The 23,167-nt window shown below is 41.6% G+C and overlaps 1 protein-coding gene across 1 annotated transcript; it reads left to right on the top strand.

Moving 5' to 3' along the window:
- Nucleotides 1-1,585: 1,585 nt before the first annotated feature.
- Nucleotides 1,586-21,010, top strand: ARL6IP5 (ARF like GTPase 6 interacting protein 5). The gene is made up of 3 exons (XM_014836089.3): nt 1,586-2,312; nt 17,468-17,685; nt 20,038-21,010. The coding sequence occupies exons 1-3, from the start codon at nt 2,137-2,139 to the stop codon at nt 20,208-20,210; spliced, it is 567 nt and encodes a 188-aa protein (XP_014691575.3). The 5' UTR covers nt 1,586-2,136; the 3' UTR covers nt 20,211-21,010.
- The last annotated feature ends 2,157 nt before the right edge of the window (nt 21,011-23,167 follow it).

The raw sequence follows: 23,167 nt of genomic DNA, 5'->3' as shown, positions 1-23,167 counted from the left end.
ATTCAAAATATCTGTTGGCATCATTCTGAAACTTTTCGACCTTTTTTCCCCTAGCAAGTCTATCCAGATACAACCGCAAAAATAAAATTGCAACAAGATAGAGAAAAATCAGTGCATGTTCATTATAAAAGCATAAAAAACAAATCAGGTTAAAGCACTATTAATACCATACAGATGAATCATGGCCCGTACTATTATTAATAACAATAACAATAATATCTAACTGTGAGCAATTACTATACACTAAGCACTTCCCATCCACTTTTTTGTCTTCACCTGTGTGGCAAATGTTCTTATTACACCCACTTTACCCGTGAAAAAACTGAGACTAGAGGAGATTAAGTAATTTCTCCAAAGTTCCCTGCCAGAAATGAAGGAGCTAGGACTTTAATTTTGCTCTCTCTGACTTTAAACCTTCCCATTTTTCTGGAATCAAGAAAATGTGAGAGGTTAGGAACATTTTCACATTTTAAACCTTATTCAAAAAGCATCATCTAGGCTGTGTCTTAGCACTGATTCAATTCAGTCACCCAACTTTCCTGAACACCAGTGGCAGGAGTAATTCCTTAGAGTCATTGTAAGTTCCTGAACTGCCTTCTGAATCATCAGGAAAGTCAAATTATGTCTTCTAGACTTTGCATTAGGTATATTTTTTTATTTTTAGGTACGCTTTTTTTCTTGGTGAGGAAGATTGGCTCTGAGCTAACATCTGTTGCCAATCCTCCTCTTTTTTTCTTTTTTTCTCCCCAAAGCCCTGGGACCTAGTTGTATATCCCAGTTGTAGGTCCTTCCACTTCTTCTATGTGGGAAGCCACCTCAGCATGGCTTAACAAGCAGTGCTAAATCCGTGCCCAGGATCCAAACCAGTGAACCCTGGGCCACCAAAGCAGAGCCCACAAACTTAACCACTATGCCACCGGGTCGGCCTCAGTATTAGGTATGTTTTATTGCTTTCCAATTTTTTGAAAATTGGTATGAGGAGAGTAAATTCAGTTTTTTAAAAACAGCACCACTTGCAGATTTAGAGACTGTTGTCTTAGACACTAGCATCGTAGAATTCTGCCTACCACACTATGCAATGAGTCAAAATACTTTTTTCTCTTGCATTTGAGATACAGGGAGTTTTACTGTACCAACCAGCCCCTTAACTGAAAAAAGATGATCCTTTTGGAACCCTTAGAAGAGAATTTACAACTAATACATCTCTTGACAGTTCTTTGGGCTGAGATACAAAACTATCACATTATCTATTAACATACTGTGCTCCCTTAGTGAAAGTTGTCCCCAAATATTAGGATAAAACTGAGAAAGCCCTTTTGGAGTAGAATCCGTGTTTCTGCCCAGAAAATACGGGGTGCAGAACAATTAGTTCACTGCAGACCATTGTTTCCTTTCGAATGTAAACATCCCAGCCCAGGGCTAAAGTAACGAGAGTGCCCACTTTATCAGAATGGCACAGTAGTTCAATAATTTTACCCTGGGGAGAATAGAGATGGAGAACAGGAAGAGAAGTGAAAGAATAAATCAGCCCTTCCGTTCTACCCGTCCTGCTTTTCTATTTTGCCAATCTGATTTCACTCATAGTGACTCATGGTGAAGCAGAGAAAACAGAATTGCATTCAGATGTGCAGGGGTTAGTAACTACTTAGTTTTCAAAACCAGCTCATCCTCCAGTAACACTATAGTTGCCTTCCATTCCATTTCACTTAGACTGGCATCTGAACAGCTGCAAAAAATCTCCCTAAAGTCCAGAACACATTCCTAGGTTAAACCCTCAAAAGGGGTATTTTAAAGGAGGCTGTTTGTATTCGGACTGCCAGGGAAGACATTGCCACCTCGCTTCAGACAGGGGATTTCCGCTGGTTTCTTTTTGTCATTTCATCTCCGTTTTGCACTCTGCCCCTTGCTCTGTCGCGGGGCCCCAGTTTTCCTGTAACCAACCACTTAGAGCCAATCAAGAAGTAAAGAAGAGAAAAACGCCCGCCCGCTCCCAATTTCCTTTGCTCCGCTGCCCGCCAACCGCAGAGCGGACAGAGCCCGAGCTGCTGTCATCTCTAACCTAGCTCAGCTGATCGGTTGCCGCCGCCGCCGCCGCCAGATTCCAGAGGCAAAGAACAAGAAGCTGAGAGACGAGACATGGACGTGAGTATCGCCCCTCTCCGCGCCTGGGACGACTTCTTCCCGGGCTCTGACCGCTTCGCCCGGCCGGACTTCAGGGACATTTCCAAATGGAACAACCGCGTGGTGAGCAACCTGCTCTATTATCAGACCAACTACCTGGTGGTGGCTGCCATGATGATTTCCGTCGTGGGGTAAGTGGGGTCGCTCTCTGGGGCACTGATCGGGGGCAACACGGAGGGAGCTCTGTGTGCAAGATTTCGGGATGCGGAAACGCTCTCCACGCCTGGCGCCTGCCCTGGCAACCACAAGCGGTCTAACCAGTGGAAACTTGTTCTCAGGGCGAGGCCAGCAATCTAGGGGTCCCCTTTGCCTTTCCGCTCCCCCAGCTGAGACGTGAGGGGATCCCTAGGGATGAGGAAATTTTGCCAACCTCGGGCAAGAAAAATGAAATTTTTTTCTGTGCTCGGATTAGGCTGTTGCTGGGGGAGATAGTTACAGCGCTCCAGTTCTTAAAAAAAAAAATAAGAAAGAGGAAAGTAGTGTAACCTTATCCCGGGGCTGGCTGGGGCGGGCGCCGCCCTGGGAGGCTTGGGGCGGCTGGGTGTGGATCCGGACTCTGCCCTTTGGGGGTGTTAGTGTAAAAAGGGCATCTAAGAGGCGACGCGCTTTGTCGGTTTTTCCACCTAGTACCTGCCGCACTGTACAGAAAAGCTGAGCTTGGGACCAAGAGGGTGGGTGTTCCCAGGTGGCGCATCTCCCAGTGTGAGGTGAAGGTTGTCTTGACTCTAGCGACGGGGGTCCTCTTGCTCTTTCTTCCAGGAGTTGCCAGGCGTGATCGCTTCACTGCCTAGCCTGTGGTCTCAGTGTGTTAAAGGCCTTTTCGATACCTCATCCTAAAATAAGAAGTGTCCTGTGTTATATACGATTTTCCACACATGCACCTGCTCTGCTGGCAACCACCTTTTCTTGCAGTTCACCCTTTAGGAAATGCTTCTCTCACGTTTGCAAGATGGGGTGGTGATATTCTAGACCTTGCTGAACCTTTGCATCTGTAAAGAAAAAGCCACCCTCCGATTTTATAAAGGAACTCACTTGCCATTAAGAAGTGTCTGACATTTCTATTTCAGAACAAATACAGAGGGAAAGAGCAAGCTGGCCTGGGAGAAGGGGGAGAAATCCAAACTTGGAGGGTGTGGGAAAGGGCAGAGGGTGGTTTCTTAAGTCGGTTTGCCATTCTTTGGCTTATTTATTGAGTCGCTTCTCTGTGCCAAGCTCAGAGCACACCGAGATCAATCAGACGTGAACTGTGGCCCAAGGACACTTGGCCGTTGTTGAGGAGCTATACGACCAAATACACAGCACAGAGGAGAGTTCACAATTTCTCAGTGTGGTTCAGAGTAGTCACCCCCATGCAGAAGTGGACGCTCGTTTGTGTAATTCAGTAGACAATCCTACAGATCCTCATTATGTGTTGCTTAAGGAATTACAAACCCTGAGAATGGCTTGGTGTGCGGAGGGCATGGGCTCCGAGCCGACTCTGAATTAGAGCGGCAGCCAAGTTAAAATTAGTTGGGATAGGACAGGCCTGGGGCCTGAGGCGGCTGCTTCCCAATACCTTCATGCTTGAGGCTCATTTCCCAGAATGCTAAAAAATTTCTTTAAAACAAAATAAGTAGTAAACAGGATTGCATCTGTTGTTTTGCTTTCTTTTTCTTCCCTCTCTGTAAAGAAGCCAGCAAGGCATCTCCTCTGGTGATCTAGTTATTGGAGTTTTATTTTTTTTTGAGAGAACTACGAAATCTTAGATGTGAGGCAAGTTTTGACACATACCAATCAAATGTACAGAAAACGCCCTTGCTTTTCAAAGAGGTGCACCCCCCCAGACCACACACCAGCTCGGGCAGGCTTGCCCGCCTTGATAGAATCCATTTTTCACTGTGAAGGTCAGGGGCCAGCCCCTTGACTAAATATAGCTCTTTCATTATGGTGTCTTAGCCCACTAACTCAGGTGGTTTGGGGATGTTGGCTTTTCCCATTCCCATTTTCAAAAAAGAGATGTTGGTGTGGCAGTGAAATTTTTGAAGGTAAAAGTGAAAAATAGCCATGTTTATTTTTTCTTATTCTTATATTTAAAAACTTACAGCAGATACAGGCCAGTAGTAAGTTGTTTTGAAAATTGTGTAGTAAAATGTGAGATTTCCTTTGTGCCCTGGTAAAAATTTGGTTTATGACCTTCAACTCTTTTCTGTGCATCTACAAACACACACAGTCTGTAGTTTTTCCACAAATTGCTCTTTTCTTTCTTTATAATCTAATAATAATAATAAAAGGAAACATTTATTGAGTGCTTTGGGTGCCAGGTACTTGCTAAGTAATTTACCTGCATTACCTCATACAACCCAATGAGATGAGACATTATTATTTTTATTATTGTTGTTATTATTAAACCTGAGGCTCAGAGAGGTTAAATGACTTGCTCAAAGTCACAGACCCAGGCTTGTGCTCTTGACTTCTATGCATCTTTCTATGAATCATGGGGTTTAGAATTATAGTCTCTTAAAGGTGGAAGAAACTAAATATCTTCAGGGCCAGGGAGCTTAGTTGATTCTGGAAAATTTCTCATTCTACAGAGAACTCTCTTTTGGTGATGTCGGTAGATGGCTGAGTCAGAGCAGTGCTGGTCTCTGTTTATCTGGATTCTCTAAAGGCATCTGATAGTTTCTCCTGCTATCTTGGTGAAGTGTGTGTGAAAATGTGGCCTAGGTGTTAACTGGGAAAGGATGTTAACTGGGTGTTCCAAGGGAGTTCTTCAATGGTTCAGTCCCCTGCTGGTGGGGAGGGGCCTCCAGGGCATTGTTGGAGGGCTCTAGCCTCAACTCAATGCTCTGGTGTTGAAAACGGGCTTGGGGAAGGATAGAGAGCCTGCTCTTCAAGATTGCAGCAAGGGAGAGGAAAGACCAAACCGATATAATCCAGCTCCAAAAAGACCAGAACGGGCTGGGCTGCCTGTACCCCGATGGAGATTAAGAGGGATTAGGATAGAGATAAATCTGTGTATGAGGGCCTGATTGGGCAGGGCCTGGTAATTCACTTTTTTCATTCTTTTTAAAAAGCATCATTTACCAGGCACATGATTTCCACCCAGTAGGTCTACTATGCCTCTTAGATTAACTCTGAGTAATTCTCTTAATAGCCCTTGCTGAAGACAGTTGCCATATCTCCTGACTGTTCAAGCAGTGGTTAAGAGTTTACCACCATCAAAGCCAGATTAAGTAAATTTTGAATCCCAGCTACAGTCATTAGCTATGTGACCTTGGGCAAGTCACTTGAACCACCCCACGCCTCAGCTTCCTCATCTGTAAAATGAGACTAATTTTTTTTTTTTTTTTTGAGGAAGACTAGCCCTGAGCTAACTACTGCCAGTCCTCCTCTTTTTTGCTGGGTAAGCCTGGCCCTGAGCTAACATCCGTGCCCGTCTTCCTCTACTTTATATGTGAGATGCCTGCCACAGCATAGCGTGCCAAGCGGTGCCATGTCCGCACCTGGGATCCGAACCGGCAAACCCCGGGCCGCTGAGAAGCGGAACGTGTGAACTTAACCGCTGTGCCACTGGGCTGGCCCCTCAAAAATGAGACTAATTGTAGTACCTGCCTTATAGGGCCTCTGTGAGAATTATCTGAGTTAATAGAGACAAGTCTCTTAGAACAGTGTCCAGCTCCTAGGTTTTGCTCCACAAATCTTACTTATTATTTTTATCATTGTTGGTATATCATAGAGATTACTGAGAAACATGTACAGCATCTTTATCCGTCCACCCAAATTGCAGTCCCCAACTTACTCATCTACTCCTACTTCTCCTACAAGACTCAGCTTTGGTACCACCTCTTTGAGGAAACTTCTTCCTTTGCCCCTTACTCCCTTGTGTTGATACACCTGTGCCGTAACTTTCTTAAACTTACTCCATGGGCTTTTAAATTGTCTGTTCACTCGTCTCCACTCTGCACTGTGGACTCCTTGAGGCCAGAGACTGTGGGTTTTGTTTGTGATTATTTTTTCTTCTTCTTGTTGTGGTTATCATTATTTTTATTCTCTGTATCCCTCAGCCCTACTGTATAGCAGGAGCCTACTTCGTGAGTGCAAGGAGTAAATAAATGAACCTCAACATGATGACAGGGGCAACAAACCTACTTAAAGGAACAAATTATTTTGAAGCACATAGTGTTATGCCAGCACATAACAACAACATGCTGCTAAATTGATTCCTACTGGGTCATTGCTGATGGCACTTGCTACATATTGGTTAGAATTACTATAGTGTGAAAATTCAATTTAAAAAAGTTTAGGGGCCTGCCCTGTGGCCGAGTGGTTAAGTTCACGCGCTCCGCTTCGCCGGCCCGGGGTTTCACCAGTTTGGATCCGGGGTGCAGACATGGCACGGCTCATCAAGCCATGCTGAGGTGGCGTCCCACAAAGCACAACTGGAGGCACTCACAACTAGAATATACAACTATGTACTGGGAGGGCTTTGGGGAGAGGAAGAAGAAGAAAAAATTAAATTAAATTAAAAAGTTTATAATTCAGACTCTTCGCTGATTCATATTGTCCTTGTAGAATTTTGTTGAAATTCTCTCCTGCAAGGTTTCTTATATAAGGTTAGCGCTATTATTTTGGATTGTATAATTCTTTGTTGTAGGGGGGCTGTCCTGTGTATGCAGGATGTTTAGCACCATCTCTGCTCTCCACTCACTGAATGCCAGTAGTACCCTCCCCTTCAGTTGTGACAAGCAAAATGTCTCTAGACATTCCCAAATGTCCCCTGGGGGTCAAAATTACCCCTGATTGAGAACTACTGCTCTACTACCAAGAAAATCATGATGACTCCTCATGTCATCTTCAGTAAATGCAAGTTGCTTTATAACAAGATACTGAAACAGAGTTCTTGCAATTACATAGCAAAGCAATTTGACTTTAGCTCCTGGCTCCTAACTTTTTAACATAAGAATGGAGTAGAGGGGCTGGCCCAGTGGTGCAGCAGTTAAGTTCACACGTTCTGCTTTAGCAGCCCAGGGTTTGCCAGTTTGGATCCTGGGTGTGGACCTATGCACTGCTTGTCAAGCCATGCTGTGGCAGGTGTCTCACATAAAATAGAGGAAGATGGGCATAGATGTTAGCTCAGGGCCAGTCTTCCTCAGCAAAAAGAGGAGAATTGGCAGCAGATGTTAGCTCAGGACTAATCCTCCTCCTCAAAAAAAAGAGAATGGAGTGGATTCGAAGCTTTACACAGCTTTGATCATTATCCTTAATTTATTAAATTTGTTATGGTATCCTTCTTTTATGATTCTGCCTAGAAGACGCTACTGAACCCACAGACTCAGTCTTTTTATTTTTTGACAGAATTCTGGCATTTGTTTTTTATTAGCTTTCTGCTCAAAAGTTCACTTGCTGTGGAGTTCCACTGCTACAGAGTAGGAATTAAATGACTTAATTAGTATAAAACACATTAAGGCCTGGCAAATGATAACACTCAAACATTAGCTGCTATTATTACATTAAATCCTAGGGTACAGGCATATTTAAAATTCTGACAACTTGTGTGTTCTTTTAGGCATAAGTATTAGATGATGGATACACTTTAGTGGTTTTGTCATAATTGCAACTTGTGTTTCTTATCAAACTTTGCTTCCCTTGAAGACTCGAGTTTCCTTTTAAGATTCAGGCAGCACTTCAGAAGAGACGGAATGACTTGAAATGAAGAGCATGAATAACAAGTTGGGGAATGTGTGTTTTGCTGAAAATGGCTTTGTGTCCTTTAAATCAAGAAAGGAAATATGTCTAAGATTAAAGAGGACATGACTTCCCTTCCCCATCTTTGACACGGGACATCCGGCACTGGATACTCTTTACATCGCATACAGCAGTGGAAGTCTCTGCCTCTATCTTCAAAGTAAAAAGCAGAGTCACCTAATTGCGCTTGGAATTTAAGTTCTAAGCATGTGATACGTTCTAGTTGTGGATGGGAATTTCTGCATGCTTAACAGAATCCAAAAGCTTTGAGCCGGAGAAATCTATCCAAAGTGTGGGCCGTGGAACAGTAGCATCTTTCGCCCTGGGAGTTCGTTAGAAATTCAGAATCTCAGGCCCCATCCGAGACCTGCTGGGTGAGAATCTGCATCCTAACAGCACTCCTGATGATTCACAGGCACATTAAAATGTGAGAAGCACTGATCTGGTCTGGTTCAAAAGAAACACTAAGAAAATTTAAATAAATACACCTATATGCCTAGGTTTTACCTTCAGAGATTCTAAATATATAGTTCTTGGCTGGGTCCAGGCACCTATATTTTTTTCTTAACTCCCCAAGTGATTCTGATATGTATCCCCAAGTTGAAGTTGAGAAGTACTGATCCCCTCAAACCCCCCAACTTTCACAAACGGAAAGGCTTGAGGTCATGTGGCTGTTTAGAACCGAAGCTGCTGATGGTCGCTTGTTTTATTGATAGGAAGTGAACTACTTTTTCCATTAAGCCATCGCAAATGTTCTGAAGTTCCTAATTAACCCCATTCAACAGAATACCTGACTCTCACAGCATTTATGTGATTATGCTTGACTTATTCTCACAAATTCCTCCATGCCATCAGAACTCCTATTTTCTGGCTTGGCTTCAGAAGCACCAACCACACAGAGAATTCGTGAAGATATAAATGCCCCTGCTGTGTCTCCAGGCAGAAAGGCACATTTATTCTCAACTGTGTACATTTGTGCCTCTCCTTTAAGACAGCAAACTGTAGCTGCTGAATGAATGAGCTCATATTTTCTTAGCTAATGTACCACAGCACCATGTGGCCTGGGGAGGTGTTACCAGAAGGTGGAAACTAGAGTTGGCACTTTGTGCTTTGAGTTACTTGAGATGGTAAGGCATTTCTGGAAGGCTGGTAATTTTGTTTGAAAAGAGCATTACTGTAATCTTTTCAAAATGAGTGAGGTTCTGTAGTGTATTCTAGACCTGTGGCTACCAGCATCCAATATTAAGAAGTGGTCAGATTGTTTGTACCTTTTAATGCTGCCAGATGAAAAAACAAGTTTCCAGGTAGTAGAGAGGAAAAAAAACTGAGAAATCCCTGGGATGCTCTGGTTGGGAAGGTATTACAACATTTGCAGATGGAATTAATTGTAGTCTATTTATGCTAAAACCTAGTGGAAATATTTTTGAGATTCATCGGTTTCAACACTAATTCTGCAACATTAATTTTGTTTGTGTTCTTCATTCATTCACTCCACAAAGAGTAGGAAGCACTTCCCACCTTCTCAGGCACTGTGCTAGGAGATGCTGTAGAGAATGAGACAGCTGCCTTCATGGAGTTTAGGGTCTAGAGGGCCAGCAAGACAACACTGAATACATAGTAATTAATTTTTATACAAGTATGGCAAGTGTACAGAAACATACACCTACATAAACACATGTCGTTTTCAACCTGACTTACCGGGTCTCCCCTGTACCTTATGATTCCAAATTCCAAAACTCTCAGGTGTTAAAAATGGAAGAGGCACTGAGTTTGTGGACAGGGGAAAGGGTTATTAAATTTCACGCATCCTCACCTGCAGCTCAGGTGCCTTCCACTCAGTTGAACAAATATTCACAGAGCTCCTGCTACCTGCCAGACCTGTGTCGGTCCTGAGGATACAGGCAGGCAGACAACTCCACCTGGCCTTCCCAAAGCCTCCCAGAATTAATCTCTTCCTGCCCTCCCACAACCCCTTGACTTGCACTTGAGGCAGAGCGCTTGGCCTGCTGGCATATGTCTTTCCCTGGTGGGTTGTGCATTTCTTCTGAGTACAAAACTTTAAGAGGTCTATCAACACTCAAAATTTTAATCTCAAAAGGATTGTCTTCTGTTAAATCATCTTCCGACGCTATTTATGTAACCTGTTCTTGACTGCTCCTCCTCACACACTTTTTAAAAAAATGTTCCCTGCCACTGTCAGCCTGGGGTTGCTAGTTTCTGTCCCGTTTCCATATGTAAGGATTTACAATGATTCTGGGTAAGTGTGCAAATAAATGAGCATATTTGGGTTCCTGGCCACTTTCTTAGAGGGCAGAAGCTCTCAAGCAACTTATTAGGGGCAGGGTATTCTGCATAGGAAATCTAATTGAAGATGAACTTGACCTAACTTGGAAATTTCTTATTTTCCTTTTGGACAAATGAATTCTACCCTGTATCACTCAGCTTCAGAATACTTACCCATAACATCCTCCTCTGTCTCTTTTAATGAGCTTGGCCTCTCGTTTCAGGGAACACTTCCATGCCTCTGATCTGAAACAAAACTTGCAGGCTGCCTCTCCATTCTGCAGTCATTTACCATAAATTGATAGGATTGCCTGGCCTTCCCCTGCCCCCAGCATTCGCTAATGGAGATACCTGGAAGGCAGAAAGCACTTCTGAAGTGGAAAACTGGGGCTTGGTTCCTACTTCTACCAATCTGCGTCATGTCCCATCAGTGCTGGTTCCTTCTGGTCTCTGAGGAACAAAAGGGAATGTGGAAATTGAGTGTTAGCAGAAGGTAAACAGACAAGAAACTGCTGATAGGAAAGGAGTTTATGTGTTACCAGGCTCATTAGCATTTGTCCAACCTGTTTTCTCTCCACAGGTTTGTAAGAACTTGCCATGTGATAACAATTTTATTTGCTTTACTAAAAGCATTCAGAAAGAACAGTTTGTAAACAACCATCTTTCCACTTTACTTCCAAAACATGATTTTTTGTGAGGGTAACCATGGGTTCCTAATTGTTGGAGGCAATGAAGAGTATACAGGAGGGTTTTGTTTTGTTTGTTGGTTTGTTTTTGCTGAGGAAGACTTGCCCCAAGCTAACATCTGTTGCCAATCTTCCTCTTTTTGCTTGAGGAAGATTGCCCTGAGCGAAGATCTGTGCCAGTTTTCCTCTATTTTGTGTGTGGGTCACCACCACAGCACAGCCACTGATGAGTGGTGTAGGTCTGCTCCTGGGAACTGAACCCAGGCCACTGAAGTGAAGCACACCGAACTTAACCACTAGCCCACGGACTGGCCCCCAGGAGGGTTCATTATACCATTCTCTCTGCCATTGTATATGTTAGGAATTTTCCAGAATAAAAAGTTTAAGAAGGATTTGTTGCAGTCTAATCAGAGCCTTATACGCTGACTGTTATTTGAAGCTCCATCCCTGTGGGAAGTGTGAAATATGTGGCTTCTAATCCAGATCCAACTTGTTGTTTATTAAAAATAAAACAAGCAATTAGTTTATAAATGCAAAAGAAAACATGGAGGTTCATAAGGTATGTCTTCCTATGAATACTTTTAACATACCAATGGCTGCTGAGTCAGTGGATCATTCGGATGTGAGTATTTAGTTCGATGGTGCCAAGTACTCAAGGTGCAATCAACATTCAGTACACAGCGAGTATGCAATAAATATTGTGGGCCCTCCTCATTCATTTGGTTAGGCAAATCTCAAGGTTAGGGTACCATGACCTTTCTGTGACAAAAGAGACACGCTCCCATCCCACCTTAACTGTTTGTGATCTTTAGGCCCAGGAGACACTGATCACATTTACTCAAAACCGACTTGTCCATTTACATTTATACTTTACAGTGATAAACATTTCTTGCCAGGACAGAAGTTGTGTTGGGAAACCAAAATAAGCACAGAAGATTCTTGGGGCTGTCTGAGGAGTCAAAGAGCAAGAGGGGCCTACGTAGACAGATCTGCAGGAGCATGAATCTCTCTCTGTCCCACCCACTCTCCCTCCTGGCTCCCAGCATGCAATAGCAACAAAACATACAACATTCCTCCTTCCAGCAAGCTCAAGTGCCTTTCACCGCAAGGATCATATCACAATAATCATCCATTATGCTCGCATTGGAGTTTAGATATTTTTCCTACTTTTGGTTTCTCATTTGTTCCTTTCATCATAACTTTGTGAAGGCACAAAGACAGGGACTATTTCTCCAGTAATATTTGTGTACAATGAGAATAGTGATCTGTGCAAGATCGGTCTCATGTCACTTAATTTGTGGCCATAGAAAGTTGCTGGGCTTATTTAAATAATGTGAAAATGTGCTAGCTTTGTTCTTTCTTTTAACAAATATTTATTGAATACCTGCTCTGTGTCAGGCACTGTGCTCCGTGTTAGGGGAAAAAAAGTCACGTCCCTGTCCTGATACAGCTTAATCTCTAGTGGGGGACAGAGACATTCAGCCAATTCTCATTCAAATAAATGTAAAACTGCCACTGTGATAAGTTCTATCAAGAAGAGGCATATAGTGCTATGACCTGGTCAGAGAGATGGAGGAAAAGCTGATTAAACTGAGATTTGAAGGAGGTAAGAGTGGGTCAGGCAGAAAGAATGGCTTGTGCACATACCCATGATGGCCAGAGGCAAGATGAGTTCTAGAGATAGAAGCCCCAGCAGATGGAGGGGAAAATCTGGAGGAGGAGGTATGAGAGAGCTGGCCCGCAGGGCTGTTGCTAGCCCTTAAGGCTCCTTCCTACTAATTATTAAAAGCACTCCTTACCCTTCGCAGATGCAGCTTAAGCCAAATCACAGGCTTGGCAAGTGAAGTGTGGCCTGGATTTCAGGCCCCACTTACCCCCTCCGCCAGGCCTTGTCCCAGGTGCAAACTACCCAACGGTATGCAGAGGCAAGAAAATGGATGGGTGGATTCGGATCTGCAGTAATCTCTCTGGCTGCTTAGGGACAACAGAAAAACATTACCAAGTTAGAGAAGTCCACTGTGAGTAAATTGTTCCCCCCTTTCTTGGTGAGTCAGGCTTGCTCAGGAACCAAAGTGCAAAAATAGCTTTTTGGTTTAGAAAATTGGAACTCAGTGCAAAGCCGCTTCTACTGCTCAGGAAATATTTCGCTGCCTATTTGGTTCTTGTTGGCACTGCAGCATGACAGGAGTCACAAATGTGCTCTTGAGTTGATCTGAGGATCTCTCTTTTGGTGAACTTTTGTCACCAAACTCTGCAATTGGTGGCCTTGGGACAAACTTATTAACTTCTCTATTCCTTAGCTTGTTTATATGTAGAATGAAGTGAGTTTTCAAAATCTCCCCCAGCTCTAAATTTCTGTGATTGGCCAAGGTTTTTTTTTTTTCCCTTCAGCAGCTTGTGCTGAAACTATAGATATAACTAGCTGAATCACGTTGGCAAGTTTCAGACTTGTGTCCACATCCACTAATGGCCACCTTCCTTCAGAAAGAAATGAGAATGCTGAAGAATTTCCCAGGATGACCCTTAGTTGCTTACCCCACCTGGAAGAACGAGGTTACTTAGAATGGTTGTAGGAAAGAAGTTCCTGAAGCTGGTTAACAACACAGAATGGGTTATACTGTGAATTGCTGTCACAATTACATCAATGGCACCCTTTTTTCTCCCTCTGGATCCCTCTGAATACATTTCTTCATTTCTCTGGGCCTCAGTTTATTCATCTGTGTAATGAGACTGAACTGATAAATCTTTGAAGACTCTGCTACAGGATTCTGTGATGAGATTCTAAAGCTTTTTACAACCGCCAATGATTCCACTAGAATTTTTAACTATTACATTTATTTATTTATTTGAATGGAATATATATGTATGTATGTATGTATTTTTATCTCACAATAGAAAAACATACTTAATGTTTTTGATTTGTAAGATTAGGTCCTATTTCCACCAAGGGCAGAAAATCACATTTTCTCACTCTCTCTCTCTCCCTCTCCATCTCTTCTCTCTCTCTCTCCCTCTTTCCCTCGTTCCTCTCTCCCCTTCTCCCTTCCCTCTGTCTTCCTGCCTCCTTTCCTCCCTCTCTCATTCAAGGACTATCAGTAAATGAAACTCCACCCATCTAAGGCCAACGGCAATTGTCCATTTGAAAGCTGCAGTGGCATATTTATGAAAGTTTTGTCCTAAAGGTTCTTGGGCTTTATTGTGACTGGCATGACTAAAAGCCCAGCTGTTGAATAAAAGCTTTACTCATCTCGGATAAGAACTGGACTCACTGGAAAAGAAATTCATCTGGGGAGGGTGGTGTGAGTGTTTTATTTTACTCCAAGTGCACGTAGATGCCAGGGCATTAAAGTGGTGTGCATTTTACCATTTCTTAGAATGGAATTGCCCTTAAGCAGAATAAGGAAGAAAATCATATCTACTCGGAGTAACTGTTCATTTTTTCCAGCTTGGAAACTTGGTGACTTTCTAATTATAGACAGTGGCTGGGCGTGTTGTAAGCTAAAACCAGTTCTATAGGACTCTTTGCTCTGTTCTTTTCCCTTGAACATGAGCAACAGGAACAGGTGAAAAGCAAATTTGGAATTGCTTGGGTCAGGCCTGGATTTTTCATTGTTCCTTGTCCTGGGCTTTTTTTAGATATTCAACCTAGATGTCTACTTTACTTATCCAGAGGAAAATAGGAAAAGCTTGGCATGCATTTTATTATACCTCACTTCGTGGTTTATTATTTTAATAGATATTCTAGAAAGAACTGAGTAGGAGCCCTTTGACACTGCTGCCAGCCAGCCATCTCCCATTTGCAGCTATGCAATGAAGTTTCCTTAAACTTGAACCCTCCACTCTAGTTCTTTGAGTTAATGTTGATCTTTGCTTTTCTTTATAGCTCAGAAATATTTGGGTGAGTTCTAGGTCAATGTCAAGGCTATGTAAAAGGATTTATTACAGGCACCTCGCCCTGATTTCATTTGTTAATATTTAAATATCAATTTTTTTATTCAACTAATACATGGCTGTTGAAAAAAATGTGAAAATAGAAATAAGCAAATGGGAATAAACTACCCATGATCCTACTACCCAGTATAACTACTATAGTCTTTTGGTATAATTTCTTTCAGATTCTTTTTGGTGCTAGGAATGAGATTTACTAATCTGTGGGAGTTTCTGGGCCTCTCCACTCAGTCTCCCCACCTCCACCTTCTAAAGAGGATTTGGTTTTGCCCTGTCCAATTCATCCATTCCCCAGGCCTATATGGAAATTTTTATCTTGCCCAGATCAATTTTGAGGTTAAATCAGAAGACAGGGTATAACCCAGATAAAATTTTTAAAAAGAAAAGGAAAAAAGTACAGAGAGACTAAGTAGATCCAGATAGAAGTAACTGAGAGAGGAGGAGGACAGACTGAATAGCATGTGTGCTGGGTATTGGGAAAGCTTGAGGGATGGGGTGTGCCCGTTGGCTGCAGGAGGATCTGGGGAACGGGCAGGGAACTAAGGTTTGGGTGGGAAAAGGAATGTGCACTGCTTCAGTTCAACTAGTGAATTGAAATTGCATTAATGTTATTGGAGAGATGATGGAAGTAAAGGTGGACTGTTGTAGTTGGCCTGTGGCAAGTCTGGGTTGTAGGGCTGGGGAACAGTTGTTTTTATATTTTCTTTTTTTATATGTTCATTTTATTTCTGATTACAAAACAATATACGAATTATAAAATTTCTACTTCTGAGTTATATAATACATATGACAAATCCACACAACAGAGAGAATGTGTTATAATTGCTCTTACCTACTCAATATATTATTAGTGTCTTCCCATATTATTAAATATGTACTTCAACTTTGTAAAAATATCTGTGAATACCTCCATCTAGTAAATAGTGGGCCATATATGTTATTTTTAAAAATTTTTAATCATAAGTACCACTTGTGAATATTTTTACAACTCAGTCTTTGCCTTTTTATTTCCTTGGACTTTATTCTGAGGAGGGGATTCATTGCCCCAAAGACTATAAACATTTGCAAGAGTTTTAAATGAAATGGCACCTTATTGTTGTAGGGTTTAATTTTAAATGATGTGCTACTACTCTTACCACTGTTTAATTACATGCATTTTTACAGACATTTTTAACTTTTTCAAAGCAGTTTATATCCCTGATTTCACCCATTAAGGTATGTAGTACTTTCACTCCTATTTGAAACTATTTTGAATAGCTTTTGTGTTTCCAGAGGCAGAATCAGAGCTAAAATTTAGAGATTTTTAAAAAAGAATCTTGGTTATCCTAAATATGAATCCCAGTATGAGTATGAATCCATCATGTGTTCTATTTCAGAGAAATAAACTCTTGGCATCACCTTCATTATTCTGTCTTCCCCTGTCCCTTACTTCCATGTCAGTCATGTTGATCTTCAGAGCATGATGAAAACATGCTGACCGTCTTTGTCCTTCCTAAGTGAAATGCTCATTAGGCTCTTGTGAAGGTAAAAAGTAACTCATTGTACTTGCTGACTGCAAATGTCTTGTTAAGGGTTTAGTATACACAGCAGGTAGGGGTTGGGGGCTACCAGGCCCAGTCATTGTCACTTATAAAATACTTGTCTAAATTTCCTCTTCATAATGTGTGTCCTCTATTATCAATAGAAGTGTAACCTTTGGCTTGTAACAATGAATCTGGTGGCTCTGTGCTTGGGAATCTCAGTTGATAACCCATCCCCTAATGATACTCTGGGCCCTTCTAAGGAATTATCATGGGCTGTCTATGCCAGGAGTCATAAACTCAAATGCCTCCATGGGCCAGGCAGGTTATGTAAGAGAGCAATGCAGGCCAACTATCAGAAAAACAACAATTAATGGCAACTGACTGGGGGCCTGTGTGTCAGAGGTGCAGTAGATAGTGTTGGGGACTGGGGCTGAAAGGAGAGCATTTGTTGTATGTGAATGAGGAGGCGCTTCAGCCAGTTGTTGACATGTGGGAAAGTGGGTCTAGTGTTAGATTTTCTTGTTTCCAGGAGAAGCAAGAAATCCTAAGTTTTATGGATTTTTTTAACACATTGAAATTCAAATACAAGTTTTTAAAAACATTGTACAGGCCAAACGAAAATGTGACTGTAGACTCAATGATCTGGCCCGTGGAGGCCACTGTGTGACCTCTACTCTACATTCATTTGTCATGGCAATTTCGATGAAGGTTGAAATAAGTCCTTAGAGCTCAGAAAATACCACCTAATGTGAGCTAGAGCCCAGGATGTATGAAAGCTAAATGCAGCGCCCCCCCCAAACAAGGGGGTCTCTTTTAAATTTTAAAAGTCTTTTAAAATCATGAGCCTCTAATGAGATGGACTGACAAGTTTGGTGGGAGTCAAACTGCCTGGGTGTGAATTTTAACTCCACCATTTTCTCACCTCTGTGCCTCAGTTTCTTCATTTGAGAAATGAATTAATAGTTATCTACCTCATCAGGTTTAAGGATTAAATGAGACAACTTAGATAAAATGCTTAGTAAGTATGCAACACTTGTTTTTCCTCCTCCTCCCCTTCCTCATCTTCCTCTTCCTGCTCCTGCTCTTGTTGACCTAGCCTCCCTCTTTTTTTTCATATTCCAGGTTCCTGAGCCCCTTCAACATGATCCTTGGAGGAATTGTGGTGGTGCTGGTGTTCACAGGGTTTGTGTGGGCAGCCCACAATAAGGACATCCTCCGCCGGATGAAGAAGCGGTACCCCACGACATTTGTCATGGTGGTCATGCTGGCCAGCTATTTCCTCATATCTATGTTCGGTGGAGTCATGGTCTTTGTGTTTGGCATCACTTTTCCTTTGTTGCGTAAGTGAACCTGAGTCTTCCTTTTCTCATATCAGAAAAAAATGTAGGCACGATTGTTCAATGGGAATTATATAACCTGTTTCTTATGTGTGTTGGCATGTCTGCAAAATTATCAGAATTTTCTGAAACAGCAGAAAGGCCTAATAGTCCATTAATTCCACAAATATGTATTGGGCACGCACTCTATGCCAGACACTCTTTGAGGACACAACAGTTAACAAAAGAAATACAAATCCCAAGTCATACAACAAGAAAGTTTCATAGCCCTGCACTGGACTCCAGATTTGTCTGATATTAGAGTCTGTTCTCAATCTTTGTGTCACTCATACTGTCCTGACACAGGAATGAACATATTTCATTTGGCAGTAAACTATTTACTCTCTACTTACTCAGAAAATCTTAATTAGTGTCAACAGTCTATAGAAATAATTGGCCCAGAAGATGACATAACAAGTATTCCAGTTCTGGTGAAGGGAACTAGATGCTTTCTAAATTTTAAATGCGTTGCTTACTGAGATCTCAAACACTTGAAGCCTGAAATAAAGGACAGATAAAATTCCAGTCGCATCATCAGAAATATGATTAAAATTCTAGTGTATTATACCACAGGAACATCCCTTTAACTTTAACAGCATTTCACATGTGCATTTATTCCATTAAATAGAATCAATTGCTTGATTTGGGTTTTGTTAGATTAAGCCCAGAATATTTATGGATGAGTCCCACACCTTATTGGACAAAATGTTTGAATCAGCAAATTCAGACTTTTTGAAATATTCTTCTGATTTTCCTTATGTGCTAGAGGCTTGGAATTTCAATAATTCTGCTTAAACACACAGCTTGTTTTTTTTTTTCTTTTAAAGATTGGCACCTGAGCTAACAACTGTTGTCAATCTTTTTTTTTTCCTTTCTGCTTTTTCTCCACAAATCCCCCCAGTATATAGTTGTATATTTTAGTTGTGGGTCCTTCTAGTTGTTGTACGTGGGATGCCGCCTCAGCATGGCCTGATGAGTGGTACCATGTCCGTGCTCAGGATCCAAACCAGAAAAACCCTGGGCCACTGTAGCGGAGCGCGGGAACTTAACCACTCCGCCACAGGGCAGCCCCACACAGCTTGTTAACCTGAGTACCTTTCCACATCAGAGCCTGAGACAGGCCAGCGTAATGAAACGTGTTCTAGGTAGAGAGTCAGGGTTCCTGATTTCTAATCCTAGACCTACTGGAAGCCAGCAATGTGATTTGGACCAGTTATCCAAATGGGCTGTAGCTCACTCATCTATAAAATAAGAAAATGAGACAAGATCAATCCCAACTTTGATGATTATGAGAATCATCCGGGATGCTTATTAAAAATACAAATTTCCCAGCCACATCCCTTGGAGATCTTGATTCTGTGGGTCAACAGTGGTGCCCAAAGAAGTTGTATTTTCAGAAAGTTCCTCAAATGTTTCTAATGGCCAGTCTGGGTTGGGAGCTTCCAGATGGAACGCACATCAGTGTTTCTCAAAATGAAGGTCCAAGATCACCTATATTAGAATCTTCCAGAGTGATTATTGAAATTTTATGGTCTAGAGCCCTACTTCAGTCTTAACAGTCTGAATTTGGGGTGGTGGAGACCCAAAATTTTCCTGTTTAACAGGTTCTGCGGGTGATTTGTACGTACACAGAAGTTTGAAAATTGCTGGTGTCCGTCATCTGGAACGCCTGCATAAAATACAGATCCCCAGGCCTATCCCTTAAGCTTTGGTTCAGGAGGTCCAGCAGAGGGGCTTGGGAATCTGTTTCTTAATAAACAAGCAGGTAATTCTTAATGATGAAGCAAATCTGGGGAACGCTAGGGTATGTCGGTAAAACCTTTAGTTTTTATTTATAAACCTATCTCCAACGCTTTGGAAAACTGCCTCTTAGGGACCTCCTAATTGGACTTCACCCTCATGCTTCCCACAGGGAACAAAATACAGGAAATCCCTGAATTGAGCATGAGTTCTTTCCTGGGAAACTTTGTATAAGTCGACTTTGATGTAGGTTGGAACCATGTTGATTTTCAGGGCATTTAAGTAGGTGAAAGGTAACGATATCAGTGTGGGAGGAAAAGAGTGTGGCTGCGAGACTATGGCCCTTCCTGCTGAATACGTTTTCCTTCACACATGGAGAAAACTTTATGTATGACTTGTCGAAAAGCTTTCTATAAAGTCCAAGGATCTATTTGAGGGCTTGGATCCCTTAGAGAGCCAGATCGGACTATTGCTAGCTGAGGCAGTATACTGAAGGTGTGAGGAGAGGGAGTGTGATGTGGCTGTGGGGAAAGATAACTGATGCTCTGGTGCTAACCGTGTTTCACTTCTCTGTAGTGATGTTTATCCATGCGTCGCTGAGACTTCGGAACCTCAAGAACAAACTGGAGAATAAAATGGAGGGAATAGGTTTGAAGAAGACGCCAATGGGCATTGTCCTGGATGCTCTAGAACAGCAGGAAGAAAACATCAACAAACTCACTGACTATATCAGTAAAGTGAAGGAATAAATAGAGCTGAGCTGGTGATAGGGTTGCAGTAGAAATCGAGTTGAAGTTGCAGTTTGCCCTTGTCCAGACCTACTTGCCATTTGTATTTTTGAAATAGGAGGTGCATGTACCATCCACCTATCTATGGCAGCATGCACATATAGGCTAAACTGTTAACATCTCTGATGTTGTAAGAGAGAAGGCTTCTGAAACCAAAAGAAGCCATCCTCCTATTATGTCTGAAGTCTCAAGTGTGTTTATGAAAACTGATAGAAAATGGATCACACTTATTTCTTTTGGGGAATAAAAGAAAAAAAAATGAATTATGGCCTGTACAGCAACAATACTGTTATCTTACAGGAAAAAATGTAATTATAAAGTATCAAAGCCATGTGAGTATGTGAAAAGACTGTTAAAGTAGATGATGTCATGCATTAGCCTGTTTTAAGCCCCAGCATCCTCCTCCAAAACTATTCTCTAGGATTATAATATGTGGGGTATAAAGTAGTTTCGTTTTCATTATTATTCTTTTCAAATCAAAGATGATCTCTATCACTTTGCCACCTGTTTGACGTGCAGTGGAAAGTGGATAAACCAGTTGTTTATATTTTGTTTACAAATATAAAGATAGCTGTTTAGGAGAATATTTTGTTAAAATTTTGTAAATTTTTGAAATGCTAGTGATGTGTTTTCACTAGCAAGTATTTGTTGCAAACTAAATGTCTCCTTTAAGGAGGTTACAGCTATGTGACCTGTATTATTCTTGGCAGTCTTGTTAAAAAACAAAAAAACAAAATAAAAGAAAACTTGAGTTCTGTTTATATTGCACATTTTTTGTTGTTGTAATGAGAAAAAGGTGTCCAAGATAATGTTTCCCATATTTCTTTCTTTGTTTAGTTTTTAACCGGAACATTTAGAAAGAGGTAAATGAATGTGCATTTTATTAATTCCTTAGGGGCACAAAGAGAACAATGATGGCTGATCTTTTGAAATCTGAAAAGCATCTTTAGATGACCAAGCAAAAAGACTTTTAAAATAGGAATGAAAATGGGAGTGATCCCCGGCTTCTGCAGTTCATAAAAATTTTAGAGAGCTATTGTTACAACCCCATGTTTTTATAGATAGACATTAGAATTAAGATAGCATGAGTTTATATATTCTGTTACTTTCTTCCTTTTATTTCCCATGTGTTTGGAAATAGATTATACAACATGTTTTGCTTGCCAATTGAGTGATTTCATAGATGAATAGAAAACATGTAGGTTTCCCTAACCTTGAATTATGAAGACAATGGGAGCACTACTTACTGAAGAGACTCTCTCTGGGTCGGAGAATAAGAAGCAACAGCATATGCTGCTCCTGATTTTTCTTGCATTTGAATTTCTCAGCCAACCTGAAGTCTTTCTCTCTAGCACAGTGATGTCACTTTGACTTCACAGACATGGTCTAGAATTTGTACCCTTACCCAAATATGAAGAATAAAATTTATCAAAGGTTTTTTTGTGAGACTTTATTTAATGCACATCTGGGTTAACTGTCTGAGAAACTCTGTGACAACCCTGGAAATGATGAGGATGTATTATACGGTAAACACCCAGGTTGTGTTTCAAATACTGTTTAATAAAACTTTAATACTTTATTCATCTCCAGCCAGAATAAAATTGAATTCCAATGGGATCCTTTTTAACCCTGACATGGGTTTATATACATTTTAGCCCCTTACATTTTCTACATGGTGAATTCTGAAGACTAAATGCAATAAATTTGGAGAAAGTGACAATGTGAGTAAAAAATATACTCATTATAATTACCCATGGTTAGTGGTCAATTCTGGAAGGATAATAGAAAACTGTAGCATGTAAATGCTATAAATTATTACATTTTAAAAACAAATTTTGAAGGGGCTGGCCTGGTGGGGCAGCGGGTAAGTGTGCATGTTCTGCTTCGGCGGCCCAGGGTTCGCTGGTTTGGATCCTGGGTGCGGACCTCGGCAAAAGCCATGCTGTGGTAGGTGCCCCACATATAAAGTAGATGAAGATGGGCACGGATGTTAGCTCAGGGCCAGTCTGCCTCAGCAAAAAAAAGGAAGACTGGCAGTAGTTAGCTCAGGGCTGATCTTCCTCAAAAAAAATAAATAAAAATAAAAACAAGTTTTGGGGCCGGCCTGGTGGTGTAGTGGTTAAGTTTGCACACTCTGCTTCTGTGGCCCAGGGTTTGCCAGCTCAGATTCTGGGCATGAACGTACACACCACTCATCAAGCCATGCTGTGGTGGCGTCCCACATACAAAATAGAGGAGGATTGCCACAGATGTTAGCTCAGCAACAATCTGCCTCACCAAAAAGAAAAAAACCCAGCAAGTTAAAATCTTCAACTAAGAGATTTTTAGGGTGGGAGTGGGTGGATAGAAAAAGCCTAACGTGAACTACTTCACCTGTCTCTTCACAAAAGCTGTGTATTGAAGCAGTAAGCTATGGATTTAGATCATCTTTTCTGTTTGCCCATCTATGATTAAAATCCTTTCTGAGGGGGCCTGGCCCTGTGGCCAAGTGCTTAAGTTTGCATGCTCCACTGCAGGCAGCCCAGTGTTTTGTCGGTTCAAATCCTGGGCGTGGACACAGCACTGCTCATCAAGCCATACTGAGGCGGCGTCCCACATGCCACAACTGGAAGGACCCACAACAAAGAATATACAACTATGTACTGGGGGGCTTTGAGGAGAAAAAGGAAAAAAATAAAATCTTGAAAAAAAAAAATCCTTTCTCAGGACTATTAGCACTTATTTAAGGTATACTTCTTTTAGAGAGGAAGATTGGCCCTGAGCCAACATCTGTTGCCAATCTTCCTCTTTTTTTTTTGGCCCCAAAGCCCCAGCACATAGTTGTACATCCTAGTCATAAGTCATTCTAGTTCTTCTATGTGGGATGCCACCACAGCATGGCTTCATGAGCAGTGTGTAGGTCTATGCCCAGGATCTGA

The sequence above is a fragment of the Equus asinus genome, chromosome 21 (genome assembly GCF_041296235.1).
Source record: "Equus asinus isolate D_3611 breed Donkey chromosome 21, EquAss-T2T_v2, whole genome shotgun sequence".
In the NCBI taxonomy this organism is placed as follows: Eukaryota; Metazoa; Chordata; class Mammalia; order Perissodactyla; family Equidae; genus Equus; species Equus asinus.
Note: the sequence above shows the minus strand (reverse complement) of the source record. Positions and strands in the feature narration are given on the sequence as shown.